Here is a 15,087-nt window from a genome sequence, read left to right as displayed (position 1 = left end):
TGACTGGGCAAGAGGATGATCAGTCTTTGCTTTGCCACTTCTCCTATCAGCTTCCTCTTGTTCTCTAATATAGTCCAAAACTAGAGCTTTTAGCAGCCCCTTGCCATCTGATCCCTTAGAAAATTTTATTCCACGTCCGAGGACGAAGCAAAGGTGACCTTTCACTCGATAGTATGAGCTGGTAAACTCAATGCCATAATGGTTACACCACCAAAGAAAACTCCCACCACCAGACATTTGCTTGATCATTGTTGTATAATGCCAAAGTGTTGATTCTGGATCAATTTTAAAGGGGTTATTTTGAGTTCGGACCTAGGCAATTGAACTAGAGCTTGCACTTGCACTTCCAAATTCCAGCCATTATGTACGATTATATGAATAATGCACCTAAAATAAAAAGAGAAAACACAACATTATTGAAAAAATTTGAAAAAGAATTGGCATTATAACCCCATACTATGCATACAAAGTGCAAACAAAAATACAAGACTTCTTTTTAAAAAAATTAAAAAACTTAATAAAAAAATTTTAAAAATTGAAAAAAACTTGAAAAAATTCTTGAAAACTTGAAAAAAATTCAGATTCACTCACCTTTGATGGCTAAATCTTCCTTCTCCAATGATTTCTATGCCTTCGATGCGTCTCACACCTTCGTAGCCTTCACCTTCGAAGAAAAATGCAAAAACTTCAAAACTTGGCTGTAGAGAAAAAAAATTGAAAAATGCAAAAAAAAATGAGTTGAATGAATGTTTTGATGCATTTCATGCATCATAAGTGGCGAAATTAGGGTTTACTGTTTAAAAAAATATAAAAAGAAAGTGATTTTTTATTAAATATTGCTACTTTATGACCCGTGGGCCCCATTTTTGGGAACCCACGGGCCTTGGTCGGCTCGGGTCCGCCTGGGTCCCCCATGGATTCCACCCGGGTTCCTCCCAGGTGGCTGGGTCCTCTGTGGGTCCTGCAATCAGGACCCACAGAGGACCCAACCACCTGGGAGGAACCCGGGTGGAATCCACGAGGGACCAGGATCCGTAAGGAATCAGGACCCGATTCCAAGGCTGCCAAGGCGATTCCGGTAACACAGAAGAAAATATAATATCAGTTGAGTTTAGCATTTTGGTCAATGATTTTACAGGCCTACAGTCCCTACCCCTGGTTCTTGTTGGCAAAAAATTAGTTTCAAGATCAATTAAAATATGTTTCAATTAATCAAATAAAAAAAGATGTCTTAATTGGCTTTCTTCTATCATATGGTGTATAGCGTCCAATCTGTAACTCTTTCTTATCACATAATCACGTGGATTTTCAAAGAAAAATGTTGCAAGTGTAGATCCATGCAGATGCATATCCTCATAAATGGATTGTTAAAGGTTACCGATCATGGCCTTCTTTCCTGATGATGCATAGTTGACATGGCATTCTCTTTCAAGTCTCAACAAAGATTACTCGGCAGTGTTCTCTCTTGCTAGTTAGAAATTGCATAAGTTTCTGCTACAGTTAATATTCTTGTTATGATTGTTTCACTTCTTTACTTACTGTTTATTCATTATCATGCTAAAATATATGAAGGTATAGAGCTGGATATGCTTCACATTATGATAGAATGAAGGCCAGCTGGCAAAGGAGAATTGAATAAATTAACTCTAACAAGCTATGACACTCATTAGATGTCAGTGAAGTAATGTTCATCAAACATATCCAATATGACATTAATGAGAGACTCCTGCACCTGATGACTTAAACAAGCTATCTGCAGCACATAGAAAGTCCACTAGAAATTTTTCCATCAAATCTGCATTATACTGAATGGAAGGCCTGTCAGAAAGACCAAATCCAGGCCAATCAACAATTATAGTCCGCCAATTTTCAGCTAGTTCTTGCATTGAGAGATCTTTTGCTACTGCTTTCCATTCATCTGTGGTACTCACATCAGAGATTGTTGGAAGCATAATGATATCCTTGAAAGGGCCAGAGCCATTTCTTTTATGTTCCTCAAAATATATTTTTAGAGGCTTATTTTCAAAACTCCATGTCCAAGTACCAGTCTGAAACTGCAAAAATTACACAAAAATATTTAATAAGCTAATTGAGCAAAATACATAAAATACATCTTTAAACTTTGAACCATATAAAACATAAAAAATTATATGACCTATATGAATTCTTATATTTTAATTGAACATCCCTCCTCTTTCTTCAAAGCATTATCACACCATAAAAAAATATGCCTCAACTAATCCATCATTGTTAATTTTCTTACAAGGTATGAATGCATTTTAATTACAAGTTAAAAATTAATTATGAAAGGAAACAGAGGAGCTTTTCTTCAAATGTTTTATTTAGGCCAGAGATCAACTAATAGATGCATCAAAAAGATAAATGGAAAAGCATGACATACGTAATAAGTTAATTCAAAAAGGCAAATAACAGAAGCATGATATTTCCATAATAAGTTAACCTGCATCAGACATCTTAAAAAAGATGAACTCTATGAAGACAAAGGATAAATGATTGTTTGCTTCTCTTTCCTAGATATTATTATTGGATATAATTTTCAGCTGGTATCAATTTAAATGATTTGCAATAATATGAATTTCAAGATATTAAAAAAGTAATTTGCAATAGGTTTTTTCCTGTGAATAATATCACTATTTGTATTATATAGTATCTACATGCTATAGCAATGAACAACTTTGAATGAACAACCAAGTGGCAACAATTAGAAAGCAGTGGACCACAGCAATGACACAAGAAAAACACAAACATTAAATGACAGAGGTAGCTCCAATATGAGCAGTTTGTCTTGGAGCAATTTGTCAGTGCACGTGATGCTCTTGGAATTAAGCCCACGCGCAAAAGGTCACCTTGTAGTGGAACTAAGACCAGTTGGACAAAGCCAAAAAAAATATCCAAATACAATCTTTAGAACTTAGAAGCATTAAAAGGTTAATTAGTACTCAATCCACTCGTTGCCTATGTAATGTTAAAGTTCAATTAGCTAACTATTAGTTTAGACCCTAGGCTAAAACTAACTACCTGGCAAATTCTAGTAAACTAATAGTACCCAGCTGATCAATGAGAGAGATTAACTTGCCTCGAATTAAGGAAGGCATTTAAAATAATACACTTTGTACATGGAATGTCATCCCTCTTCATTGGGATTATATAACAGGTTTTCTAAAATGCCGTCTATATATGTGAAGCTGGTAACCTAGAAGACATACAGTTGAATGAAAATCTATAGCCTGGAATAATGTGCAAAGAAGGATTAAGTCACTCAATAGAGACTGCAAGTTGAAGCAGGATCAAGAAGAAGATTGTATCTGGTCTGCACCACCAAGAAGATTGTAGCTGGTCTAGAATAATGTGCAAAGAAGATTGTAGCAAAGCTTAAATGTAACACCACGCAGCATAATGTAATTTTGAAGATTAATAGAAGATATCTTTTTTAACATTGATGTGTTGCTGCAGTGTGTGAAAAATGTTCTTTATTTGTGTTGTACACAATCCAATTGGTTGAAGTATTAAGGCTGTAACTTTGGACATCCCTTAGTTGAAACCTCCATACCCGACTGCATCAAGTTAAGAAAAAAGGCAAAACAAAGAATTGTAAAAACCCAAGAGCTCATAGCAAAGAGGAAGAAAATAAATAATTAACCCTGAGAGAACAAGGACAAAGATCAGTTGTTCAAGAGTGATTTCTATGCAAAAAAAATATATATATTAGTCTTGTAAGTGATAATCAATATTATGCTTACTTATTATTAACAGGAATGTATTTTTAAACCCTTCATAACATGTACATGCAAGGTATAATATATTATGCAAAACCCCAAAGTTAGAGCCTCTCTTGCAACAAGCACTGAGCTTGGCAGTGCTGATGGTAAGGTAGCTCCTGTTACCCCCAGCAACGAGGGGCTTCTCTTGGATGGATTACATTTCTCTCTCAAGGTTTGAGTAAGGGGAGGTAGCCTCTGTTTCTGCTGGCATGACTGCATCACAGATGCAGAGGGCTAATGGGATGGCAGCTGGATCTAGGCCTTTCTCCCATGGTGCTATGCACACTGTGATGTCTATTACTTCAAAGGAAGAACAAACCATTTCTTTTACAAAAGCTACATTTGCTTGGAAAGGATCTTCAAGGTGTTGGTAAAAGCCACTAAGAAGATTCCAATTTTAGAAATGGGTGGTGAAATAATAGAGGAAGTTGAGAAATACTCAGAGATTGCACTTATATGTAGATCCAAGTTCCACCTATCTTTTGGCCTAGCCCACCAGAACTGCATCAATGGGTAGCTAAAACATTGAAACCCTTTCTTGCTGAGCCTATTATGATTTTTCTCGTGCTCAAAGTGTATTCGTCATAGCATGTCAATCTAAGGCAAACTAAGACTGTATTCTTGATAAGGGACCAGGGGTTCAGGGGAGTATGACTCTCTTTGTCAAACCCTAGTTCCTCGAATTTAATCTACTAACAAAAAAGTTTAAGGTTTTGTCAACATGATTGAGGATGCCCAATCTTCCTCAGAATTTTAGCTTTCTTCTTCTCTAGAAAGCATTGGCAACTCCCTAGGGAAGTTTATATCTATTTCTTCTGAAACTCTATGGTTTTCCAATTCTAGTTTTGTGCATATTTTGGTAGAAACAGATTAATCTCCGGCTTTGCCAGTGGAAATATGGCTGTAAGTAGGCAGTATTATTTGGAAGCAACATCTTGATTATGTGAGGCTGGTTTTTAGGTGTAGAAATTGTTTTGATCTTGGTCATTTGCCTGTTTCAAGTCAGAGGAAAAAAAGAAAATCTACTGCAAGGTGTCTTGGTAGTAAAATGTCGAGTTGCCTCATCATATTGTGAATAGTCCCCAAGAAGAAGCTTCATTGACTCCCCCAAGAAGGCGGGAATCGCTAGCAAGGAATATGTCCTTGCATCTTGAGTGTGCTTAGGAAGAAGATATTGTGAAGCCTTTCGATGAGAAGAAAGTTTTCAAATAAGTAGAAAAATCAGAAATTTAAGAGGATGTCTCACAAAAGCCACAAGACATCTAGATTCTGCCCATAAGGCTAGTCTTTTTTTTTCATCAGAAGAGGATTTCCTTCCATTGAGGGGGTTAAGGATGTCGATCTGGAGAATTTATCTCCTAAGAAAGGAGGATGGACTATGGTAACCAGCAGAAAATTGTATCCAAAAAGAAAGCCTCTTCTCAAATGATTTTAGGATCTCATAAGAAAAACAGGTTGGATAATATGTTGCGTTAGCCTTTATTTTCATGGAAGGGACTCCCAATATATTCCATCTGCCAATTAATCTAAAAAACCATATACAAGGAAAAGACATTTTGGTTATATTTGAATTTTATATTTCTCAACATATGTTTTTTGTTGGAATAGATGCCATATGCCTTGCAATCGTAGCGTTCACATTCTTATTATGCACCCACATAGTTGGGGCATTCCACTTGAAGTGGTGTTATTTGTCACTTGTAGTAATGGAAGTTGCTAAATGCAACTATGACAATTTGTAAGGCATGTATGAGTTGTCATTATAGAAAACGCATAATGAAAGGGAGTTAACTAAGAAAAAAATTATGGAGCATCTTTCCAAAAGGAAAGATAAATCAAATAGACCACCCAAGTTAGCAATAGCAGTTTCAATTTTACCATAAGTTTACTCGGCATGTTTTTGGGCATTAAATTTTGTGCATGGAAATATGGTAAGTGTTATCACAAAAGCTTGCACCCTTCCTGAGCTATTAACTCAGCAACCTTGTGAAACATGGAAACAACCACGAAGTGTGGGACCTTGCGCAAGGGGGTTGAATCTCCGGAGAAGGCCGACTTCCTTCTCAATCCAAGTGTAGGTGTTGAACCAACTCAACACTTCAAATCTTATTTTTAAACCTATCCTAACAGCTTATAGAGGAAAAGGGAAGAGAGAAATGCTTAAAATGAAAGGAGTGATGCACCAAGATAAGAGATGTTTCTCTCCCCACCCGAAATGGCACAAAGAATCAACTGAAATACCCAGGAGATGCACAAACTTCAGTTGCATGAATGACCTTAACACACGTATGGAGGTTAGGACTTGCTGAATGTCAAGAGGGGAGAAGGTTTCCCACAAATCACACCCAGAAACGGGTTAACGCAACATATATGTGAAAGAAAGTCAAAAACATACACTTACAATGAAGGTAAGAACACATACACAACATACATAAGTTGAAATAAGGCAAGAATGATGATTTCAATTCATTATAAGGCCAATGGCCAAACTTACAGTTGCAGAAATGCAAGATAAATACAAGTCTTTAAGAGAAGTGAAAGACCATAGAATAGCTCAAGCCAGCAGGGAGAGAACCCTTTACAATGAGGCATAACAGCCATATATAGAAAATTGCTCACATAGGAGAGACCATTGGTCAAGGGAGAGAAGCCTTGACCCTTGTGTGTGCAGGGAAATGTCAGTCAAGGAATGCAGGGAAGTGCATGCACCTGACGTTGTGTACATGCAAGCAACCCGGCCATACCTTGACAATGCAATCCCAAGAAGAAAGGGACTTCCAGAAGGTGGATTGCCTGACATTCCAAAGTCAGAGCATGCAGGCATGACATAAGTAACCACAAATAAGCATGGCCTTGTGCTCCACCTACAAAAATCATTAAATACACCCCTGTAGCTCCACGAAAGGTGTAAAAGTCGCAAGAGTTGTTGGAGCATTAAGAGCTTTGAGTGTTAATCATGCCATCTGGAAGTGTTGCAAGCCGGAAGGAAGTTGGAAGACTTGGGAAACTTAGGTTTTCAAAGTTTGGGAAGACGGAAGACTTCGGAAACACGGGTTCCCGAAGTTGGGAAGACTAAAGACTTGGGCTTTCGGGATTGCGGGATTCCGGAGTTCCGGGGTCAAGGACTTAGGAACTTGGGAACCTGGGGGTTCCGGAGTTCCGGGGTTGAAGAAGAGAAGACTTAGGAACTTGGGAACCTAGGGGTTCCGGAGTTCCGGGGAAGAGGAAGAGAAGACTTAGGAACTTGGGAACCTGGGGGTTCTGGAATTCTGAGGAGGAGGAAGAGAAGACTTAGCAACCTGGGAACTTCGGGGCTCCGAAGTTCCGAGGAAGAGGAAGAGAAGACTTAGGAACTTGGGAACCTGGGCATTCCGGAGTTCCGAGGAAGAGGAAGAGAAGACTTAGCAACCTGGGAACTTCGGGGTTCCGGAGTTTCGAGGTTGAGGAAGAGAAGACTTCGGAACTTGGGAACCTGGGGGTTCCAGAGTTCCGCCAAGACAACACTTCACACTTCATGATTCCATTGTTTCCTTTTTGATCAAACTGGGGCAGCACTGGTCCATGGAACATATCTCTGATCGGTTCTCACTGATGGACCAAGGGTGTCATAAAATGACAACAGTAAGGAACACAATATTCAAAAGGATTACAAAGAGAAGGAAAAACAAAAGAATGGATCAAATAATGATAAGGATTCAAAAATTTATAGATGAATTTGATGCATTTCATGTATCTTTGCCTATGCATGCATATGTGTAACGTCCCCATTTTTTCAGGGTTCTCTAGTAGTGCAATTGGTGTTGGCTTTTGGGGGTTTTTTGATGCACCAGTGAGTTCAGATGGATTAATGGAGATGAACGACACCTTCTGGAGTGGTTTTGGACAACTTGTCCAAGACTTTCTTTTTTTACCAGTGGCCATTTTCAGCACTTACTATTTATAGTAAGTTTTAGTGCATCCCAAATTGGACCAGTTTGGTGTTTGGTCACTATTTTTAGCAATTGCTATTTTTAGTACGTGTCTATTTTTAGCAGCGAGTCAGCCTCTTTTTTCCTAGCAGTGAAATATGTCATTCTTGGACGTTGGGTGAAGTTTAATTGTGTTAAATTGCTATTTTTAGTACGTGTCTATTTTAAGCAGTGAGTCGGCCTCTTTTTTCCTAGCAGTGAAATATGTCATTCTTGGACGTTGGGTGAAGTTTAATTGTGTTAAAAGAAATATATTTTGATTTTTAGTTACTTAAGTCTATTATATTGTCACTGAACGACTTAAGTGAATTGTGCCCCTTCGCCTAGTTGCACAACGTTGTTTTAAAAAGGGGCATGTTGTGACCTAATCACACATCACCCCATTCCAAATGGGGACCCCTTGCTTTTTAGGTCCTTTAGATCTTTTGGTTTTGGTTCTTTGGGTCTTTTTGTGGTAGTCTCTTCGATCTCCTCGATTTGCAAGTGTTTTGGGGTGAATTTGATCATGCCTGCAAGTCGATTGAGTAATTTTGGCTCAATTTGGAACTTGTTTGGTCTATTTTAGGGTTTCACCCTTCAAACTTAGAATTGAGGTTTTTTCCTTAGGGTTTTGAAAAAACTGAACATTGAATCGGAATCGAGACCCTTCAAGGAAGCTACCAGTGAAATTTGAGAGAATTTTGAGCAACTTTCTTATTTTAGAAAGTTCCTATTTTTAGGAATTTCACTGCCTCCCGGATTGTCTTTATTTTGCCATAAATAAAACTTACTATTTTTAGCAATTTCTATTTTTAGTAAGTTTCTATTTTTAGTGTCATCTTGTCCTGAGTTGCCCTAATTTTGACATTTTGAAGTGCTTACTATTTTAAGTCTATTTTTGGCAGGTTCTGCACAGGCAAGGGTCCCGACATTGAAGATTGAATATTCCTAAATATTTGCCTAAATCCAAAAAGTTTGAAAAAGCAGACGGTTGATCAAGAATGGCCAAGTGTGGAATCCATTCCAGAAGTGGAAAGGCATTGAAAAATCACCTAAGGCACAAAATTCCACTTCAATCCAAGATGACATCCTAAATCTAAAAAATGATCAAAAGTGGCTTAAGTTAGGGAAGAAATTTCCTAAGGCAATGAAATCCTAAGTTCTAACCATGGCACTGGGCGCCAAAGAGACCTCATGGAGGAATTTTCTGATGGGATGGGGTTAGGGATAGACTAGCCTAGTCTATGCTCTTGGATCCTTTCCTTGGATCACCTGGTGTTCTCTACACACCCTAGGGTCTCTAGGACTTCCCTTTGCTTGAGGAATCCCCTGACCATGCCCAATCCACCCACCAATGAGTTGCAATACTGCTCCTAAGGTCTCACCTACTCATGAGACTCAAAACCCCTTACTATGGCTAATAAGGGCTAGGCTTGTTCCACACCTTCCAAGGTCTTAGCAAGGTTGTATCAGGTCTATTTCATGGTCTTTTCACCCATTCATGAGCCCCCAAGAGGTTTCAAGCCTTCAACCCCTTACCGATTTCACTATTTTGTGTTTTTGCCTTCAAATAGGGCTACAAGGATTAGGACCAATTAGGCCTCCTAACCGGTCTTTTAGGGCTCCCTCTCTCAAACGATGCACAAACAACCCAATCTCCCAAAAAGGACTGCCATTCATTTAGCAAGGACTCAAGGATTTTCTAGGTTTTAGACCTCCAAGTGTCCGTACACTGTCCTAGGTGGATTTTAAGGTTTTCAAGGGTTTTTGTGAGGGTTTTTAGGGTCTGCCTGGGTCTGCCTGGGTCACAGTGAGTGTTTTGAGTTTTAGCCACCTTGTTTGGATTGGTGGAGGCTCCTCCTTCACACCAATGATGCTTCACTCACTCCTCTGCACTTCCTTCAAAGGATGCACTCTCCACTAACCAACCTTGCTCTCCAAGACCTCTGCAATTTGACCTCTCCTAACCGGGCACTGTCCAGTCTCGCCTAGGAGTGGGTCTTTGCTTGGCCTTCCTGCATTTTTAAGGGCCCTACTTGCATGGGACTATAGTACAGGGTCTTCACTTCCATTCCCCATGGTTTCATGGTGATTCCACAATGGGGAATGGAGTTAAGACTTCATTTGCTCAAACCAGTTCAAAACTGGACAGTGAGACTGCAACTTACAACTTATTTACAAACACACTCAACCGGTAAACAAAAACCTAAACTAATCACTCACAATGAAAGTATTTACACCATAGAAGACATTTCACACAGTTTTGCACGCAGTTCAATCCATTTACTTGCCCGGTAACTTCATTCAATCTGACTGGTAACCAACAAACAGTCACAGTCAAGCTCTTCTTGCTTGGGCCATACAATCTCTGACATCCAACCCATGCAATTAGGGTTCGCAATTACTTATACCACCTTTGCCTCGATCTGCGTGCCCATATTAGGGTTGTCCACGCCAAACTAAGGATTTTGGCCTCCTGGTGGAAAAGTTGCTTGACAACTTTTAAAAGTTGTCATGCAACTTTTGAGCGTTGTCATGCAACTTTTGAGCAACTTTCTCAATGTTGCTTTTCATGACTCCTAAACCCACAATGGGCCAACCTAAGGACACCACCATGCTATGAAGGACCCCTAAACACCACAAAGACACACATACCCTCCATTTTCAAGAAAATCTCAATCTTGACTTATGACCCCTAAGATCTCCACTAGGACCCTAACTAGGACCTATGAGCACATGGCTCATTATTTTATGTACAATGGCTTCATAAGAAGCATAACTCCAACAAAACAAGGAGGGAGAGCTTGAAAGGGTGCTCCTGCACCATTTTCCTCCTAAACAAACAATCCTTCACACCATGAAATTGGCACCCATGCAAGGGAGTTGGGCGCTAGATTGGGGTCATGGAGGAATTTTCCTCCATGACCAAAATTCTTGCAGGCTAGTGGTTTAGTGCCCAAGGTTAGGTGATGTGCGCCAAATGAAGGGCGCCAAACTGGGGTCCTCAAGAAATTCATTCCAAAGCCAACATTCCCCCACAACACCTAAATTTCGCCCAATCCAGGGGAAGGGCGCCAAATGGAGGTCAGGAAAGAAAAGTTAACAAAAGTCAAAAACCTCTATGACAGTGAATTAGCACCCAGTCAAAGAATGAGGCGTCAAATGAAGGTATGGAAGGAATTTTCCTTCCAAGGAGAAATTCCTCCACCACATGAAATTAGCACCCAAGTTGGAGATGAAGCGCTAGACAAGGGTAAGGAAGAAATTTCCTTCCAGATGATATTCCTCCACATGGTGAAAGTGGTATCGGAAGAGGGGCATGGAAATCTTAGTCAAGGAAGAATTCAAAATCCCCCCCTTTGGAATATCCCCTCAGGGAAAAAATTAAAAATGTCTCTCTCAAGCATGGAAATTCACTAAAAGTTGAAATTTCAAGGCAAAGACAAAATTGGCCAAGTGAGAGAGTTTTCACTCTCCTAAAATACGGAGCTAAGAATGGAAAAAATTCCTAAAAAATAGGAAAAGTGAAAATTTGATTAAAATGCTCCCTCCGAACAAGATGAATTCAAAAAGCACAAAAAATTCTTCCCGAATGAAATTTTCTCTACCCAGGAATTTTCTCTCCAAAAATCCGAATGAACAAGATTTCTTTCCAAGTGGATAAATTTGTCAAAATTTTAAGTGGAAAGGAAAATCCTTCAAAATATCCTTTTAAATCCAAAATGGAAAGATTTTCAAAATCAGTGAGTTGGCAACATGCAAAAGGAATATTCCAAATTTATGACACAACTTAACGAATAATGGAAATTTCCATTTTGAACTCAACGATAACAGTGGGACCTGTTTGCATGGCGAGTTGTCAAGGAAAGTATGACACACTTTACATACAACTGCTATGTTTAACCTCTCGCCAACTTAGCAACTTGGTGGAGAAATTCTATTTAAATGATGAATTACAATTCATTTCTCACGCGTGATTTTGGAGAAATTTGAAGTCAGAGAGAGGTGGAGAAAAATCAGATTCGAAGAATTTATTTATTTTCCAAAAGATCTTGTTCGCGGAGGAATGGCAGAATCCAGCAAGGCTGCGGATACTTCCCAACAAGTGCACATTAAGAACGAGATGAAGGGATTCCTTCCAGAGTCCAAGATTATTTCCAAGTGGAAGGAAATCAACGACACCAACTTGGGAACATTCCAACTGGGCACTTTCCAAAATAGGATTTTCAAAACTGTCGGACGCAATCCATCACCTACAGCTATTAAATTTGTCAAGAGCGGAATTGACTCAGTGCAGGCTTCCCTCCAACCATTCAATGTCTAGAATTGATTTTGGAATGCGCAAAGCACTATGATAAAGAAAGAAAAGTGATTTTGACATCGGATGGCAAGCTTCTGGCTAACCTGACAGCCAAAGCTATTGGAGAAACTTTTGGAATTCCGGCATATCATTCTATGACTTATAGACTCAAGGATAGAGTAGCAACAGTATATGAGTCTAGTGTTGAAAGATGTGCTAAGGTGATCAACAAAACCTAGATGTAGAAGTCAAGACCACAAATTTCTAAGATGCCTAAATAGATCGCCAATTTTGACTTCAAGCGAGTACGTGGACCTTGTAATAATGCTAAATAGGATAATGGGATGTTCGCATGCCTTCACATTTGAAACCTGGATGTTCTTCTTTATTGGCAAAATTATGAATGCCAATGGGATAGTGGATTGGGCAAGATTGATCAGTCATTATGTGCATGAATAGTTGAAGAATTTGAAGGAGGAGCAGACCCAATCCTTTTACATGAGCTTGTATGTGATTTATTCGTTGGCAAGGATGGGTAGTTTCGATGGCTTGCCAGGGAAGGGGCCGATGGGATGTGGACAAAGACAGTTTAAGGTCCATGAATGCTATCCCCAGTTGCATCTATACAGCACCAATTCTTTCAAGTTGGTGAACAACGCTTTCACCATGTACTTAACTAGATTGTTGCAAAATGAACTCCATACGAGAGTGTCGCTCGAGGCCAGGGTGTTGATACAAAAATTTGGAGCAATATAAATTCAGTTTCAAAATTTTACTTACATCCGAGTCCAAGGATTTGCCTTTCAGCCGCACAAATTACCAAGGTATCCCTCGGATAAAATGGAGTTGCTAGAACTCACCAGGCAATTGACAGCTTATGACATGATTCAGAAGAAGAAAAAGAAGTTGTCCATTGAATTCCCTATTGTCATAGGCGACTATGTGGAATTGTGTCTATCATTGGCAGCGGCTGAGAAGTCTATGGAAGAATTGGCATTTTATCACTTGACATTCCATACGACCATATCCTACTTTGATCCATATAACAAAATCACAATGGTCGCTGGAATAAAGTTCAGGCACAAATTTTACCTGGAGGATTTTTGGGCAAATGCCAAGGATGATCTTGAGATCAAGAAAAGAATGTTTTCCAAATTGCCCCCTGACATGATCAGAATTGGTGAAATCATTCAGGTGCTGGATCAAGTGAAGGAAGATCAGGATGTGATATAGCCAAGATTTGAAAAGTTGAAGGATACACCTATCCAGGCTCCGGATTGGTCAGAAGCTCAAATTGATGATTTAGATATTTTGGCTAGGCCACTTCTAAAATTTACAAGGCATTGGATTGATCGACACATCAGGACGTTGAAAGAAGCAAATGTTCGCTTGAGCTACCAACTGATGAGGAATATGGATTCCCATAGTGATGCCACAAAAGGATCATCGCAAGCCCAAGCTAAAGAAGGGAAAATCCAGCAGGAAGGAGCTGGACATAGTAAAGAAATGAATGTTCCTAAGAAGTCCTAAACAAGGAAGAGGAAAGATGCCAACCCGGAAGTCTAGTCGGAAGTTTAGCTAGAAGAGGCTCAACAGAAAAGGCCAAGGGTGGAAAAGCCACAATCACCGGCCAGTTCCTCCAATGTCCAGGAAGTGGAGATGTTTGCACAGGAGATTCCAAAAAATCAGCCTCAAGATAATTTTCTTGGTGATATTCGAGCACAAGACTTGCTTAGCATCAGTGTGTCTCACAAGCCTATTCAACCGGAAATTCAAAGGCAGGAACTTCCTCCTATCCCAGGACAACAAGACCAAGATGTTTCCATCAAAACAATTCTCAGAGACATGGAGGAAGTTACATAGGAGCAAGTACGCATGGAATTTCAGGATCAATCGACAACTACTCCTGGTTGGCTCAAGGAAAGGATGAGAAGAGATCTAAAAGAGGAAATGGATCTCGTGCGGAAACTAGAAAGACTTCTAAGCAGGATGAATAAACCGGTAGAGAAGAAGGCAGCTAGGAAATTTTCAAAGAGTCTGGATCCTGAACATTGCACTTGGTCGAGCCTATAGTAGACAAGGACAGAAATGAGATCACGCCCAGTGAATGTGATTAGAGAAGTTAATCTTGGGCGTGCTTCCACAGCACAAGTGGTAGATGAGTTTGAAGAATCTTCTCTAGCCATGAAGGAGAAAATGAAGAAGATGAAAGAAAAGAATAAAAGGTTGAAGAGTGAGAATAGAGCCTTGTGCGAGTATGTGCGGAGTTTTAAACATCCACTCAGGGAAGAAGATCCATTCCTTGTACTTCCCTCCTCTCTTCCTAAGGAATCCGTTGATGGTGCTGAAGAAGTCAAGAAGAGAGCTCAATGCTCTAAGGAGTGGGTGGAAGGTGTTTTCACTTCAGCAGGAGGATTCATTGAGAACTTGGCTCGCCTTCACTCCAGAATTCTTGCAATCCTGAACAGGCTGGAAGTTGTTGATAGTTCATGGGAGGATGTGCACATTTACCAAGACTTAACAATTCCATGACTCAAAGAGCTAATGAAGATTCCCAAGCAGACGTTGATTGATGGGAAAGTTGTCCAAGAGAACGATGTTTATGAATTCCCGAAGTGGTTTTATGCTGTCTGCACCGAAAAAGAATATTTTGAAAGATTCAACAAGGAATCTGCTTCTTTGAGAGACTCAGTCACTAAAGTACAAGGATAAATCCTTAAGGTAGTTGAGGCACTATTTTCCAGAGGAGTGACTGAAGATGAGTTGACGATGGACTTCCTTAGGGACAAATTGCATGAGTATTTCTTTGTGGAATTGTTTTCCAACGCACATCTGGAAAATGTTTCCTTATTCTCCAGCACAATGCGAAGGACGTGGGAATTGGCGGCGGATTGGGAGAAGTTTTTCTCCAAGTGCAAAGAAGAAATTGCCTTGATGGAATTCAAGATGGAAAGCGTCTCTGTAGGAGAACTGGAGGCCGTCGTTGCCAGGTTCATTGCATATGCCATTAATGAGCGAGATAACGGTCGTCCATTTTTGGACAAGAATCTTTTGACTG

General features: G+C 39.7%; 1 protein-coding gene across 1 annotated transcript in view; it reads right to left on the bottom strand.

Moving 5' to 3' along the window:
• LOC131029977 (uncharacterized) overlaps positions 1-15,087 on the bottom strand; it is a 155,386-nt gene that overhangs the window by 93,829 nt on the left and 46,470 nt on the right. Inside the window, exon 2 of the mRNA XM_057960662.2 lies at positions 1,733-2,054. Coding sequence (XP_057816645.1) covers positions 1,733-2,054 — 322 coding nt within the window. The remainder of the gene's footprint in view (positions 1-1,732; positions 2,055-15,087) is intronic.

The sequence above is a fragment of the Cryptomeria japonica genome, chromosome 10, assembly GCF_030272615.1.
Source record: "Cryptomeria japonica chromosome 10, Sugi_1.0, whole genome shotgun sequence".
NCBI lineage: Eukaryota > Viridiplantae > Streptophyta > Pinopsida > Cupressales > Cupressaceae > Cryptomeria > Cryptomeria japonica.
The sequence above is the reverse complement of the archived record's forward strand: the minus strand, read 5'-3'. Positions and strand labels throughout refer to the sequence as shown.